Below are 14,567 nucleotides of genomic sequence, written 5' to 3'. Positions count from 1 at the left end.
ATTGTTCAATTTAATGAAACGTTAGGCCTCGATATCGCTTCAATTAAGGCACGAATTACAGACGCGCGAACGTAATAAAGCCAATGTGAAATCTCGCGGCGATTTGCAGGCGCCGCGCCGCGGCACCCCGATAACAGCCGTACGAAAGTAAATTGCCGTCGTTTAACGGCAATGAGACATGACGTGTGTCATGTAAACAAAGTCCCAACGAACGACAGGCATAATTGAGGTGTAAAAAATATTACATGTCAACGACCAGATGGATCTCAAGTCTCGTGCGTAACAATTATAATTCTAAAACATAAGATAGTATGAAAAATATAATCTCGACGGAATTAATTTTTTATATGAATTATTCTATAAAATATCCTAAAGAAAAATCTCCATTTTTTTACGAAAGACTGCGAAAAATCAGAACGACGAATGCGTAATATTTCTGCATCTATATTAAATAGATAAACATATACAAATCCAGACTAAAATTTTCATGTATAATCTATGGATCGTCGAGGATTACATAAACGCAGACTTTCTTATGGTAATTTAGTAGTTTAACGCATCGCTAAATCGAATCCAAAAAAGGGATCACAATTAGAAATTTCAATTACTGCTTATTTAATTACAATGTAATTAGTACTAATTACATTATATAATTAAATAAGTAATAGTTGAAGTATCTAATAATGATCCTTTTATTTTTTTATAACTTAACGTTTAATTCATAGTGTCAAAATCGGCGAAGTTATACGGGAGAAACTCGCACTTTCTCACAGGATTTCACGAGGTCGAACAAATCGCTCGTCTGCCAATTAGAACAAGGCTCCTCGAAATCTCGGCCGACTTTGAAAATTCGTATTCGCCGCGTTGCTCGCGATTCGAGGAATTAGCCGGAAGTGAAATGATCTCGTTCGCGCTAATGCGTTTCGTAATCGGTATGCCGCACCGGCGTGCATTATATCAAAGTCGAGGGAGAACGATCAGCCTAAAATGGAAATTTTAGCGTATCATATACCCGCGGGGCGTATACCTGTGCCTGGGACGAGAACGCTCGCAATGTAATCACAAACGCTAAGAAAGGTGCACAGGCATACATACGAGGCATAATACGATATATATATATATACAGATACACATAAGGCATTTTGTACGGTTTATTATATGGACAATGAACTTACTTAATGCAGCCTATGAAGAAAAAAGGATATTTCACCATTATATCGACATTATGCGTCACGTATGCTGTTATAATTATCGTTTCGAAAGTCTTTTTTCTCTTGATAGAGGAAATACTTATCTTTGTTAAATAAAAAGTTTTTTTTAAAGAACGATATTTGCATATAAGTAATAATAATTGCCATGCATTTAGCAAATCCAATTTTTTAAAAATCTAAATTTTAAAAATCTAAAAGTAAAATAAATAATGAATTAATTATGATAATAAATAATATTATGATAATAAATAATGATAATAATAAATTATATAATACAATATAATTAGCAAAATTGCCGATAGATTTCTTCATGTGAAAGAATGTTATGTTTTTTTCTATTATTATAAAATATTTTTATTGCATAAGGTAAAAGGTTCCTTATATAATATAATTAAAAATCTAAAATGCAAGACTTTTTAACATGCATTTTGCAAATCCAATTTTTTTTTAATCTAAACTGAATAAAAAAATAAAATAAATATTTAATTAATTACGATAATAATTAATGATGATTAATTAATTACAATAATAATTAATTATATAATACAATATAATTAGCAAAATTGCCGATTTCTTCATGTGAAAGAATGTTATCTCTTTTATATTGTTATAGAATTTTTTATTGCATTGCACGAAGGTCTATATAATATTATTAAAAAATGCAAGATTTTTTACAAAGCCAATTAATTAAAATGAAAAGTGAAAAGATTCTCATTTCCATTCAAAGGTTACCTTTTAAAGGATAACAGTTTACCCGTATAACAAGAGTATAATCAATTTGTTACAGTTTCTACAATTTTCATCAATAATTCGCGTTAATTAGTCGAGATCTATCGTTAATAGAATCACCTGCTTGTTATATTCACTATCGACCTACTTAGAGCTTTGCGAGGCAACTATCGTATTATCGCGATACGATCATCGTATACGATGGTGGCGTACGAGGTAGTGCTATGATGCAAAACAATTACAGCTTTCATCGAAGCTTCGCCAATGGCGTTTATCGAAGCCATGAATCTACTCGTCGGATCGTACATGCCTTATAAATTCGCCTCACCGCGCGATCAAAGGTTTAGCTTGTTAGCATACGAAACATCGTCGTCTCGTGTACTCGTATTGACTACGTAAGAAACTGTGCAATTGATAACGCAATGCTCACGTAAAAGTGACTCAACAGCGTCAGCGCGAATTTCAGCGTAGGTGCCGTTATGCGAAGGTAATCGTTTACCTCGCTAATTGCCAGGTATATTCTTGGAAGCTGAATAAACATGCAAATTTTAGATTTGTTCTTTTCAGCTGATTTCTACAGTTTATCTTTCCTCCTTTTATTTCCACGTTGGAGAAAGCAAGAGAAAAGATGAACATTACAAAGAATTCAGCTAAAAAGAACAGGCCTCTTTTAATGCAAAAGTGTAACGTTATCTTGTATTTGAAAATGGTCAACATCAGTAAATGCGAGACATTTTCATCTATTTTTTTCCCGTCACTAACAGAACAAGAGAAGCCGTTTTGCTTCGAGTAGATTGGAGTTACTAGAGGGGAATGAAGCTAAAATGTAATATGCCGTTAATTACCGATCGCAGAGAATTATGGGCGAATAAAGTGGCCGCGAGAAGCGAAGTCGTTAACTTCTCAGAGAAAACGTATTGAACGTAACGCAACGATAAAGGACCGTTTGTATCAAGTTAAAAATTTGTTGTTAGTAGTATTCAATAACAACAAGACACACTGATACGTATGGCGTAATTGACATTTATAATAGCAATGTCAATTGATGTCCGAATTAAAAAAAAGGGAACGTTGGACAAAAAATGCGAGCAAGATAATATTGTATAATGAGCGAAAATTACCGTTGAACAAGTCGAGGTCACTTGACGTTTTCTATTATGCTAGAAAACGTCTGAATTGCACAACTTTTGAGTAATAACGTATATATAAAGCATAAGCATTAGGTAGATGAGAGAAAAAAAGAGAGTAGAGATTTTTCCGTGCTACAAATCAGGCTATATATCATATTAATTAAAGAGGGTAAAAATAAACAGGATATCATATAATATAAGTGAAAAATTTTAGAAACACTTTACTATGGTAATCTATTGTAGGATGCTTTAAATATATATAGATATTTATAGAATAGATTGTTAAAAAATTGTCAATAAATTATGTAAATTTACTTACATCTACAGCTAAATGATATTATATTTAATATATTATAATTACAATATAATCGATTTAATACATTCTTACGAAACTATTACTTTGAAATTATTACGCAATTCCAACATATATACATATTTGCGGATAATATTCTATTGCAATTATAAATCTACATGTTCTATGATAGAACAACAGGTAGATGCTATCGAGGTGACGCTATCAGGCATCATAAGATTTCTGAAATCGATTGTCGATCTAATGTCGATTAAAAAACGCATATACAGTATATCATGGCCCATCAGTATGATTATATTTGAGCGTAATATTGCAATCAATAACTTATCTCTTCTCTTTGTAAAAGAGAGTCTTCTTACGCAAGCGAAAGGTTTGCTATGGGAATTAATCATGTCAGTTACGGCATTTAGTAGGAACAAAAAAACTTTGACGTCAGTTTCCAGTGCATCTGGTAGCTCTCGCTGTAAAGATCTACAATTCCAAATGATTTATGACGAGACACGGAACATGTTCATCAATTAACTTAATGGCTTTACAGTCGAGGTTTTACGTATATAGAAATTATTGGTCTGTTCAACGTTAAATATTAGATTATGATACATAAATAAAAACGTATATACTTCCGCGTGAGTCAATATTATATGATTTAATCGGGAAACGGTTTAAATGTTAATTCTCTTTAAAATAAGTTTAATTTTTTAAAATCAAACCTTTAGACTGTTTCCGAGAATTAATTAAATTATTTAATTGTTAATGTGACATTTTTCAATTAACTCTATTGTGATTAATGATTTATTACGTAAACTAAATATATATTTTGTATAGTTTTATATAAAAGATCATTTCTAAAGAAAAATCTTGAAAAATGAATTAAAAACGCGACAATTATTTTGTGTAACATTATATACATCAAGATAGAAAAATCTTTACGGGTGAAAGCAAAAGAGAGTGTTCAAATATTACATGTACAATACATTAATCAGTTTGTATTATAATTCATTTTATACTAGATACTTTATTTATTATGGTATATATAAGTCGTTATCTTTCTGAAGGCATGTTAAAATGTCCTGTCAAAAAATTGAAGGTACAAAATTTACATAATAATGTTCATTAAAGGTGCACTACCCAAGCCGGATTTCGTTCTGTAATCAAGCAGAAAAGGAGAGAATGTCGAGCGTCATATTGGTTCGTCGATGCAATGTTTAAAACGAAAATCACATAATACGATCGCAGAAGCAATGAACAGAGATAAAATGTAATAACGTTCGTAAAGAAGAAAAAGATATTTCTGATCCAATATTTTATTGCAATGGACGCGGCAGTTTCCACGTGCACGTATCTTTTACGTATAAATTTCTTATTGTTCTAGTCTTTGATACTCAATGTTCAATGGATGTCCAATGTTTCTCCCAAAAATCATATAATAACGTTTGGAAAGTAATAATCAATTGTTAATAGAGAAATATGTTAAAATATAAATAAATTTGTGAAAATCTTAACGACAAAATGTGTATATGTATATGTATTATGTACTAGTTCAAACGTTACACTAAATAAAAAAAATAATAAGTAAATTTATTTCTTATAAGAAATAAATAACTAAAATTAAATTGGCTATTATTTTTTCAATACGCGCAATTGCGTACAATTTAATTTTTATTCGCTATTGTATCTGTGGTATTTTTACATGTTAAGTCGGTCAATTCAACGTTGCGAACAGAAACTCGTTATGCATGCGTGTGTTTCTCATCTTGTTTCTCACTGTGATCCCCCTTCGTTTATCATCGCGTGCCTGCATTCCAATCGTTCTCACTTTTACTCTTGCCGATGATCGAAATCTCGTGTTTTAGAGAGTGATATAACGTCTTATCTTTAGAATTCTTCGTCGTAGCTGAAGTCATCGGTGAAATCGTTTTCAAAACGAAGGAAAAAACACCGGAATAATATAGCCTCTCTTTCTAATGTCATACTTGATTGATCTCATTTATGTCAGCCTGCCATTCAATTATTTAATTATTATATATCAACGTCAAAGAATCATTAGCGATTATTCAAATCGTTCTCTTAACAAGATTGCTGAAATTAAAAGTGTTCTTTTTACGTGACAGACAGACATCTCAACAGATCAATTAAAATATAAGTGTATTTCAAAATATGTATTACAGACAGAGGAAAAATCGAGGACTCTGAAGGAATGCTGCGAAGGATACAAAATAATTCACGGCGATGCGGAAATGGATGCGAGCTGTTTACCATTTTGCGAAAAATGTGTGGTAGGTGTGTGCGTCGCACCCAACGAATGCCGTTGCAATCCTGGATATTATGGAGATGACTGTGCTCATGGTGAGTCTAAAATGAAATCAACAGTTATTAAGCGTTTTTCTCTTCTCTCATCATCAAATATTTAATCGATATGCTAACATACATACTTCTAACTTATACTTATCATTGGCGATTTAAACCTGTAATTTTGAAATTTTTACATAAATATGATGATTCTTAAGACTTTTATGCTTTTCGTGAATTTAATATATATTAATTATCATAATTATTTTTAGTTTATAAATAACGCGTTTCAGAAAAATTACATTCTGAAAAATAAGAAGCTAAAATATTTTTCGTTATATTTGTAAGATTTATTGATATTTTTTTCCATACCAAGTTTACTGTCTTCATTAAGTTAAGAATCGACATACATTTCAATATAATATAGCAACTTATTATAATATAGCAAATAAATTTGTGCGACAGTTGCGATTATTTAAGACGATGACAATGAAAAACAACGAAAGCATTTTAGAAGATCATTAAATAAAATGAATTCCTTGGCTAACGACTTGCAACATCTTTTATTTATTGAACTGGACTGAATAGTGTTTACAATTAGATGTTGATAAATTGCTATAACATTTTAAGAAAAAGTATATTTAAACCGAGATGAATATACATGTAAAATCGACTAAATTAAAACTTTTGAAAACTTTGAAGGTCTGTTAAATAAATAATTAAACCGTATAATTCTGCTAATTTTGCAATAATTTCAGTCCGAAGAATAATAGCTGAAATAAATAAATAAATGATGCGTCGCACGGCTCATTGTGAAATTGAGAGTGAACAGATCCGAAACGGGTAGCAGCAAAACGCAATGAGAAATTTCACGCTCCATGAAACGGACCGACCTTCCACGATCGCGAGAACGCGCGTGTGAAATGACTGTTTCCAGTAGATAATACTTCCACGCGAATCATAATAATAATGAGTGGGATTTCTCATGTAATTTGTACAACGCATCTCGTTAAAACTGACGTTAACCCACACGTGCCTCTGCAAAGGCATCGTGGCATAATCACGATTGTTGTAAAATAACGACATAATAAAAGTTATTAAAAATTCGTTGGATTATGTGACAGACTTTGATTATGTGGCACATAAATAAATATCGTTCCTTTTACTTTAAGAATAATACAACTAAAAAAAATGTTAGTTTCAAATTATTATTATGAATACATAAGTTAGGTAAAAATTACTCTTAATCAGCGAAAGTAAACTAACTTAACTTCACAGACCATTCGCCAAATAGCATTTGTGCGTTCTTGAAAGTTCATTAATACTTTCAAGAGTAACATAGTTTGAATTATGTCGTAAATAAAAAGAAAATTCTACAAAGAACATTTAGAGTTTTAACGATCGAAGTTTGAAGAAGAAATTATTTTATTTTAAATTTAGTAATTTTTTAGCTGATTAAGATAATTATAAACTATTGATGATATTTTGAATTATGTCACTTTTGATAAATTATTCTTAATTTGTTACATTCCTAATTTTGTAGGATATCAGAATCACACAACTAAAAAAAAAAATATTTTCTTTTTGCCTATATTATTTAATTAGTCAATAATTTTCTGTTAAGTTGAAAAATAATTTTTTCTAAAAATCTTTCAATTTTTAAAGTTGTATTACTTTTAAAATAAGGATACAGTATTTGCTTTTTTATTATCAGTAACTTTAATTATAATTTCCTCATCTTTTAATATTCGGATTTATTAAGATTAATGAAGCTTTTGTAGCATTTGACACAATTAAATCCCCTAAAATTTTATTTGTTCTTTCTCCTTTACAGTTTTTTTTTTTTTTCTAAAACCGCATTTATAGAGTTAATGATAAATCATAGATTGACTTATCGTTGTCAAACAAGCAGAAATCGCAGGTTGCACGCAACTGTTGCGTCAATACGATCGGGGAATGCTTCGAAAGTTGCGGAAGCCCGGAAGTTACGAAGCCGTTACTTTCCCGTGAACGTTCGAGAAGGTCGTGGGCGGCGTACAGTTGATCAGATACAACGCGTCCGACGTTCGCATAACGCAATCGCGACGTCAATGCTTTATAAGAGACATTCACGTTGTATGACAAACGTTTGCCTTAAACATTTTAAAGATACGATCTATAACCCAGCTCTTACAAACTTATTAATTTCACTTGCATATATTTACAGAACGTTAATAGCCCGCTTTTATGTGGAAATTGCCTTTTCTTGTTTTTACTGTCAACTATCCATGAAATACGTTGACATTGCAGATTAAATTTCAATTCATGAATAGTTGACAGTCAAAAACAAGAAAAGACAAGAAGTTTTTATTTTAAAATACTCGCATACTTATAATGTAGGAGAGACTAAAAAAAAAAAGCATTTTGCACAGTTTTCACATTTTTGACATTAGATTTTTTAAACTACTAATTATTATAAAAATGCATTAATATGAGATTCTACGTAAAACAATAAAATCCAGTGATTTCAATGGAAAGCAAAATGAACAGTTTGTATATGAATAATTGTTTCGTATTGAATCCATGTTATTCATAGAAAATGTTCTATTTCAATCTACATAAGAAAATAGTTTTTCAATTTGTACAGTAACAAATTATCATGTAACATCTCTCTCGTATATGTAATATATATATATGCATATAATTTAATTTAATTTAAAATTAAATATACACATACTAATATACTAATTTATTCTATAGCGTGCCCATTGGGATTTTGGGGTCTACAATGTACAAAAATGTGCGACTGCGGTGAGAGTAGTATCTGCGATTCTATAAACGGCACTTGTCAATGTTCTCCAGGACGGCAAGGACCTCGGTGAGTGTTGAAAAATATCAATGATCATGACTTGTTTCAAAAATACCAATGTTTTTACACCGAACAACAATAAATAGCTCAAGAATGTGTTCGTTTAGCACATTAAATCAAGTGATAGTATAAAAATTATGTTCTTCCTTTTGCAGATGCGAGGAGCATTGCGCAATTGGCCAATGGGGCCCAAGTTGTGCAAACAAATGCACATGTCAAAACTGGGATAATGGCTGCGATGCCGTAACCGGAAGCTGCATTGACGACGATGTCTCTTCGGTCGAGCAAACATTGCCTGCTTATTTGCAGAGCTCTACTACCGACCGTCTACCGCAAACAGGAATTAGTAATACGGAGCATACGAAAATGGTCTCTGTGTCACGTGAGACCACCGAACGTCAGACGGAAGGTAAATATGAAGAAAAGTTTTCTTCAATCTAAGAAAATTTTTAGACTTTAGAATTGCGCAATTATTTTTTGGAAGATGAAGAAATGGATTTTCATTTTCAAATATTGGAGACACCTCGAAAGGCGAATTCAAGTAAAAATAGCCGATTAAAATTAGGGAAAGCAAGTTTCTCGTACATTTTCACATAAAAAGTATAAATATAATCGATCACATTAAAGTGAGTTAGGTTATCGAACTTTAAGCTTAACTTTAATTTTCGAGCTGAACTTCTCCACAGAAGCCGATGCTGTAAAGTCAACGATCTTTTGAACAAGTTTGAAGAAGTTTAGCTCGACGATCTGAACTTTTACATCGACGCAGTTGTTTTTCACGACAGATAATAGATCACTTTAGTCAAGCGTAATTATAATTATTAAATATAATAATATTTGTAATATTTAGTTTCAATCGCAGGTATCAATAACAATTGGAATGACACCAATTACATTCCGAAAACAACGAGTCCAGCAACAGCTTCAATCATGGCCCCTCCTCAGGGGGTAGAAGTCTCGGTAAACGAAATGCAAATAAAGACTTCCACCACTGCTCATCCCGTGATCGTTTTAGTCTCCGTTCCCGAACGTAAAAGGGACGTTGAAAAGGATAGGCAAAAGTTCGCGACGAAGGACGCTCTTCTCCGACACGTCCAAAGTGACAAAAGCATCAGCGTGCCGAATGTCGATTATGTAAAAACTATTCACAAAGGTACTATCTTGAGATATTTCAAAAATGCATACTAAAATTTTCGTCTCGTTTTTATGCTGCAGTGCTCGACTGTTCGATCTCTAATAAAACATTTCTATTGCGACAGACGATATTCAGACACCAACGCCGATCTCGTTAGACATCGCTCTAATCGTCATCGCCGCGATTGTCTCCCTCGGTCTTACCTCGCTCGCGGTAATTATGGTCCTTCATATGCGTTCCAAATTATTCGAGACCATCCGTCTTGCTGTCTATGATGACGAGAAGACCAAAAGCCCAGAACGCGAGAGCGTAAACAACGGAAGGATGTCGGTGGTGAACGCCACTCTGCCTCGTAAGTTATACGTTCACCCAACAGCAACATTCCCTCCTAGATTGCCAGTGAAATCCACGTGTCCTTGATCCCGATAAGTCTGATCACGTAATCGTTTTAAGGATAGCCTTGACCGCCATAGCCAGTGAAAAAGTTATCTCGCCGATCGTGCGATGTTGAATCTTTTCTGCTCGTCACTAATCTGCTATCAGCACAAGATAGTTGTGTATTATATTTTCCGATACTTTTGTGATTTCAGCACCCCCGATTTGTGCGAATCCGGTATTCGCCATTAATGCAGAACCGGAAACGATACTGACGGTTGATGGCATTGAATCGTTGAATACTTACGCCAACGGCGCCGCTACGATCGGTCTTCGAATTTCTGGTAATTTTCGCAGTAAGTTTTCACTCTTTTAATAAATTTGACGCACATATGAGACACACTAGTTGTAACAATTATAAAGGAAATTAACCTCCAAGTTAATTAAAACAAAAAAATCTACAAATAACCGCTAGCAGCATTAAAAATAATTTGTAACGTAAACGGTTTCATTTTGCATTTAATTAACAGTTGAAATTCAAAAGATTGCGGCTGTCCGATCACATTTGTTACTTTGAATAAATCATAAACACTTTTTTACCGATATTATTTTTAAGATGTTTAACAGATTCTTTTACTCCCAATCTTTCAGATCTGTTACAAGACAGTCATTACGACCGACCATCAGCAACGCTGATACATCTGCAGACAAATTTGGACCATAACACGGAGCACTTGTACGACGAAATACCCATGCAGACCACTCCTTCGGATCGCAAGGATTTGTAATGAAGAATTTCCACTTACTGCGTTTATGGTCCAGTCTATATCCGTATCTTTAGTTATATATAGTTCAATAATGCGTTCATAATAAAAGGACCTTGAAACGTTTTTAGGCGACCTGTCAACGATCGATGAAAAGTCGATCGAAAAATGCGCTAAAACTGGTTTCTGACCTTACGCAGAACCGATAAATGTACAAGGCTGAACGTGACTGCAATTGAGTGGCACAGGCGAAGAAACAAGTCGTTCGAGTATGGTACTGTCAGTGACCGACAGTAGAATTCAATTAACGGGGCAACAGCTCCTTTTGAATAAACTATTTTGTAATGTCGACAGAATGACGTCAAACTGGAGGCAAATGCACTCAATTATGATTGCGCACAAATGCGCAATTAGGTGGAAAACGCGGAATAATAAAGTCCAAAGAGAAAATAGTGTGCGCCGACTGTTATTATCCAAATGGTATTAAACATTTATGCAGCCTGCGGGGCGGAGTTACACCTGTTTGCAAATAAATAGATGCGAAAATAAATTGCCCGGTATAAATAAATCTGGCAGCGTCGTTAGTGTTGACGTAATTTACGGTATAAATTACCGCAGTGCAAATAAATTTATTGTTTATTTATTCCAGTTAACATTATAAGCGATGTTTTCGTATTTATTTATTGTTACTGGCAGAACAGCGCCTGTAATATATTAATATTATATTATTATAAATTATATTAAATAATCAGTCTCGTGGTAATCACATCCTGCAAAGAAATAGAATTGTTTTTCCAAGCGTATAAAAACATATCCTGCGATAATATAAGTTTTCAAGTATATCATTAATGATATGTACGTAAATGATAATATAATCAAAATTTGTTATCGTAAGAGGAAATACACTTAATGAGTTTCGTGCACCGAAATTGAAACCAAAGAATAAAATCCTATTTAAGCAAACAATATGTGCATCCTAGAAAAATATAACGTTAGCATTACTTATTTTATTTGTAAACAATTTTATATAATTATCTATAATAAATTAAATTAAATAAATTGTATAATTATAATAAATCTTTCTTTGCTATTTATTATTTTCGTATTAGTTATGAGAAGTCACTTTATTATAATTTTATTAGCAGGGATATTTTTGTAAACTGAGAATCATTGAGAAAAATAATAAACTATATCATTATGTTCGATATTATTCTCCGGTGTTTTCTATAGGAGGAAAGAGAAATTTTCCGTTTCTATGTCATGCGATAATTTAATGTATCTCTTCGTTTTGCACTAATTTTTTTCTATTTTATATTGATCGTTTCAAGGAAATGTTATTTGCAGTCAGCATTAGCTTATCGTAATTGAATAAATAAATATCATTCATTTATCGCATTTAACATATTCTTGAATGCCCGTCTTATTATCGTTCCGATTAGCTCATGTATCCCGAATGATATCAGTCGGATTACATAAACAACGTTGAATGAGCGCAGCAAGAGTTATAATAAGCTGCTCACACACAAAAGACATACTTATACGATTTGAAGCAACACTTACATCACAAGTCAAAATAATTTTATCATTATTTTGACAATTTAAAAAACATTTTTCTCTCAATTAAAATGTTATATTCATGCCATAAATTCTTCCATATAACTTTCTCTTTTCAGGTAATATCGTTCAGATAAAACAAATGAATAAATAGATTCCTTAATTAATCTAGCTCATACATATTATTCTCCTACGTTTTATATGATAATTTTCAACGTGAAAAATTTAAAGATATTTTAAAAAGATTTTTATTTCGCTATTTAATCTTATATTAGGAAAATCCTATAAAAGGGAAATCTTGCAAACTTTATGATCGTTTTATGCGAAGAATGTTTTTATAATATAATTAAACTAAGATTTAATTGCAATACATTATCTTATCCCTTCGCTTTGCGTACACGTGATCAATTTTATTCACCCGATTAAAGCCATGCCTAATGAGTCAATTATGGCCTAGTTAACAGCAATGACCTAATCAATAATTAGATAAGAGTAAAAGTGTATGGAAAGAAACGGACACACACGAACGCTTTGGCCCCATTTGGTCTCTCTAACATATCGATATGCATAATCGATAACCGTTTCCGTGAACAGGGAATGTTGCGTAGTTTAATGAGAAATTTAACGAGAAGATGAATACCGCTGACCCTTGCAACATCCTTATCGCGGAGATGCCCACTCTCTGACCGAAAATAAGTTCAGTAGTAAATTCGCGATCGTTCATGCAACATGCAAAGATTACCAATTTGCTTGATTGTCTTTACGTGCCTTGGTGTTGGCACCTGGGCAATTGAGGGTGTCAAAGGTGGACATCGGCAGCGTTATCCTTCAAGCGGGAGTTACAGTAGCACCAACTCTTCGCAAAATGGCCTTTGCCATAAAAGAGTGCCGTAAGTAACCAATTTTTCAATTCGAGACCAACGTCGTAATTCTGACAATGCGAACATTATTTTCTGCTTGCAGTATTTCTTAAGAAATAGCTTAAAGGTAATAGTATTCACGCCTTTCAGGTACAGCCATGTTTTAGCTTTAAACGCAAGTGGATCGCTTTACAATACTATCCCTCAACCGCCTGAAGGTGGCCATCCTGTAAGTAATCGTCTCTCTGAACCAAAGACAACTTATGAAAAGATTCTAGAATTGATTTTTGATAAATATAACGAAGATATCTTAAATTATATAAAATTTCAGAATGCGATATTTTCTGTGCATCGATTGGAAATCTCTCTAATTAAAAAGACTCGATGTAAACAATTTAAATAGACGATATTATATTTTGTAGATGGTATATGGGAGAAACACAACCTATAGAAATCAATACCTTAAACGGTCTAGCTGGATCTTAAGTGCTTATATGATTCTGTATAAATTTATATACTTTGTATATAAATCTTTTAAAATGCTCATCGAAATGATTTTTCGCTCTTCTAACTCTACTAAACTACGACAGTAATATCACGAGTTAAATTCACTAACAATTTAACAATTTGATGTTTTTTCGCAACTTTCGCATCTAGAACGATCTTAATAATGCTGACATATTAAAATCTGTAAATAATTAATTCTTATTATAAAAAAAAAATTATCTCAGCCGGGAGTCAAACCCGGATCTCATTCCTAAGAGAGAGTTCTAAGCCTTTAAACTGCCGAGGCACGGAATGCAAGAGATCCGGGTTCGATTCCTGCTCGAGGTAATATTTTTCGCAATAAGAATTAATTATTTACGCTCAGCATTATTAAGATCTTTCTAAGATACAAAAAAGCATCAAATTGTTAAATTGCTAGTCAATTTAATTCGTGATATTACCGCGGTAGTTTAGTAGAGTTCACATTTCAAAAAATCATTTCGGCGCACATATTTTAAAGGACTACATACGTAGTATATAGTATAAATTCACCCAGTCTCATATAAGCATTTAAGATCCAACTAGACCGTTTAAGGCACTGATTTTTATAGATTCAATTTAAATATACGGAAAAAAATTAATTGAGTGGTACAGCAAATCTATAACTTACTGCGCGAATTCAATGTCCGTAACTAAGAAGATTTGATGGTTTAACAAATCGCTAATATTATTCAGCTGTCAATTTTGCTACTTTAACGTTGACTGTCTGTATATTACAACTGTAGATTTGCTGAATCAGTGAAGTTTTCAGCTGTTATTTTTTTTTTTCCCGTGTAACTTCGACAACGAGAATTATAAGATAAATTCTGTTCG

At 32.6% G+C, this 14,567-nt stretch overlaps 2 protein-coding genes across 4 annotated transcripts in view; both read left to right on the top strand.

The window, feature by feature from the left end:
* LOC108747271 overlaps positions 1-11,493 on the top strand; it is an 18,964-nt gene extending 7,471 nt beyond the window's left edge. Inside the window, exons 5-12 of one of the 3 annotated variants that reach the window (XM_018484651.1) lie at positions 5,552-5,729; positions 8,412-8,529; positions 8,676-8,929; positions 9,371-9,673; positions 9,780-10,007; positions 10,246-10,386; positions 10,682-10,846; positions 10,926-11,493. In XM_018484651.1, the coding sequence (XP_018340153.1) occupies positions 5,552-5,729; positions 8,412-8,529; positions 8,676-8,929; positions 9,371-9,673; positions 9,780-10,007; positions 10,246-10,386; positions 10,682-10,818 (1,359 nt within the window). In that variant the 3' untranslated portion in view covers positions 10,819-10,846; positions 10,926-11,493. Of the gene's footprint in view, positions 1-5,551; positions 5,730-8,411; positions 8,530-8,675; positions 8,930-9,370; positions 9,674-9,779; positions 10,008-10,245; positions 10,387-10,681 lie in introns of all 3 variants that reach the window. The other 2 variants (XM_018484652.1, XM_018484650.1) reach the window with 2 other exon arrangements.
* Positions 11,494-13,035: 1,542 nt separating this feature from the next.
* LOC108747292 (tenascin-like) overlaps positions 13,036-14,567 on the top strand; it is a 3,702-nt gene continuing 2,170 nt past the window's right edge. Inside the window, exons 1-2 of the mRNA XM_018484682.1 lie at positions 13,036-13,238; positions 13,359-13,437. Of these exons, the coding sequence (XP_018340184.1) occupies positions 13,078-13,238; positions 13,359-13,437 (240 nt within the window). The 5' untranslated portion in view covers positions 13,036-13,077. The remainder of the gene's footprint in view (positions 13,239-13,358; positions 13,438-14,567) is intronic.

This window comes from Trachymyrmex septentrionalis, unplaced genomic scaffold (genome assembly GCF_001594115.1).
Source record: "Trachymyrmex septentrionalis isolate Tsep2-gDNA-1 unplaced genomic scaffold, Tsep1.0 scaffold197, whole genome shotgun sequence".
NCBI lineage: Eukaryota > Metazoa > Arthropoda > Insecta > Hymenoptera > Formicidae > Trachymyrmex > Trachymyrmex septentrionalis.
The sequence above is the reverse complement of the archived record's forward strand: the minus strand, read 5'-3'. Positions and strand labels throughout refer to the sequence as shown.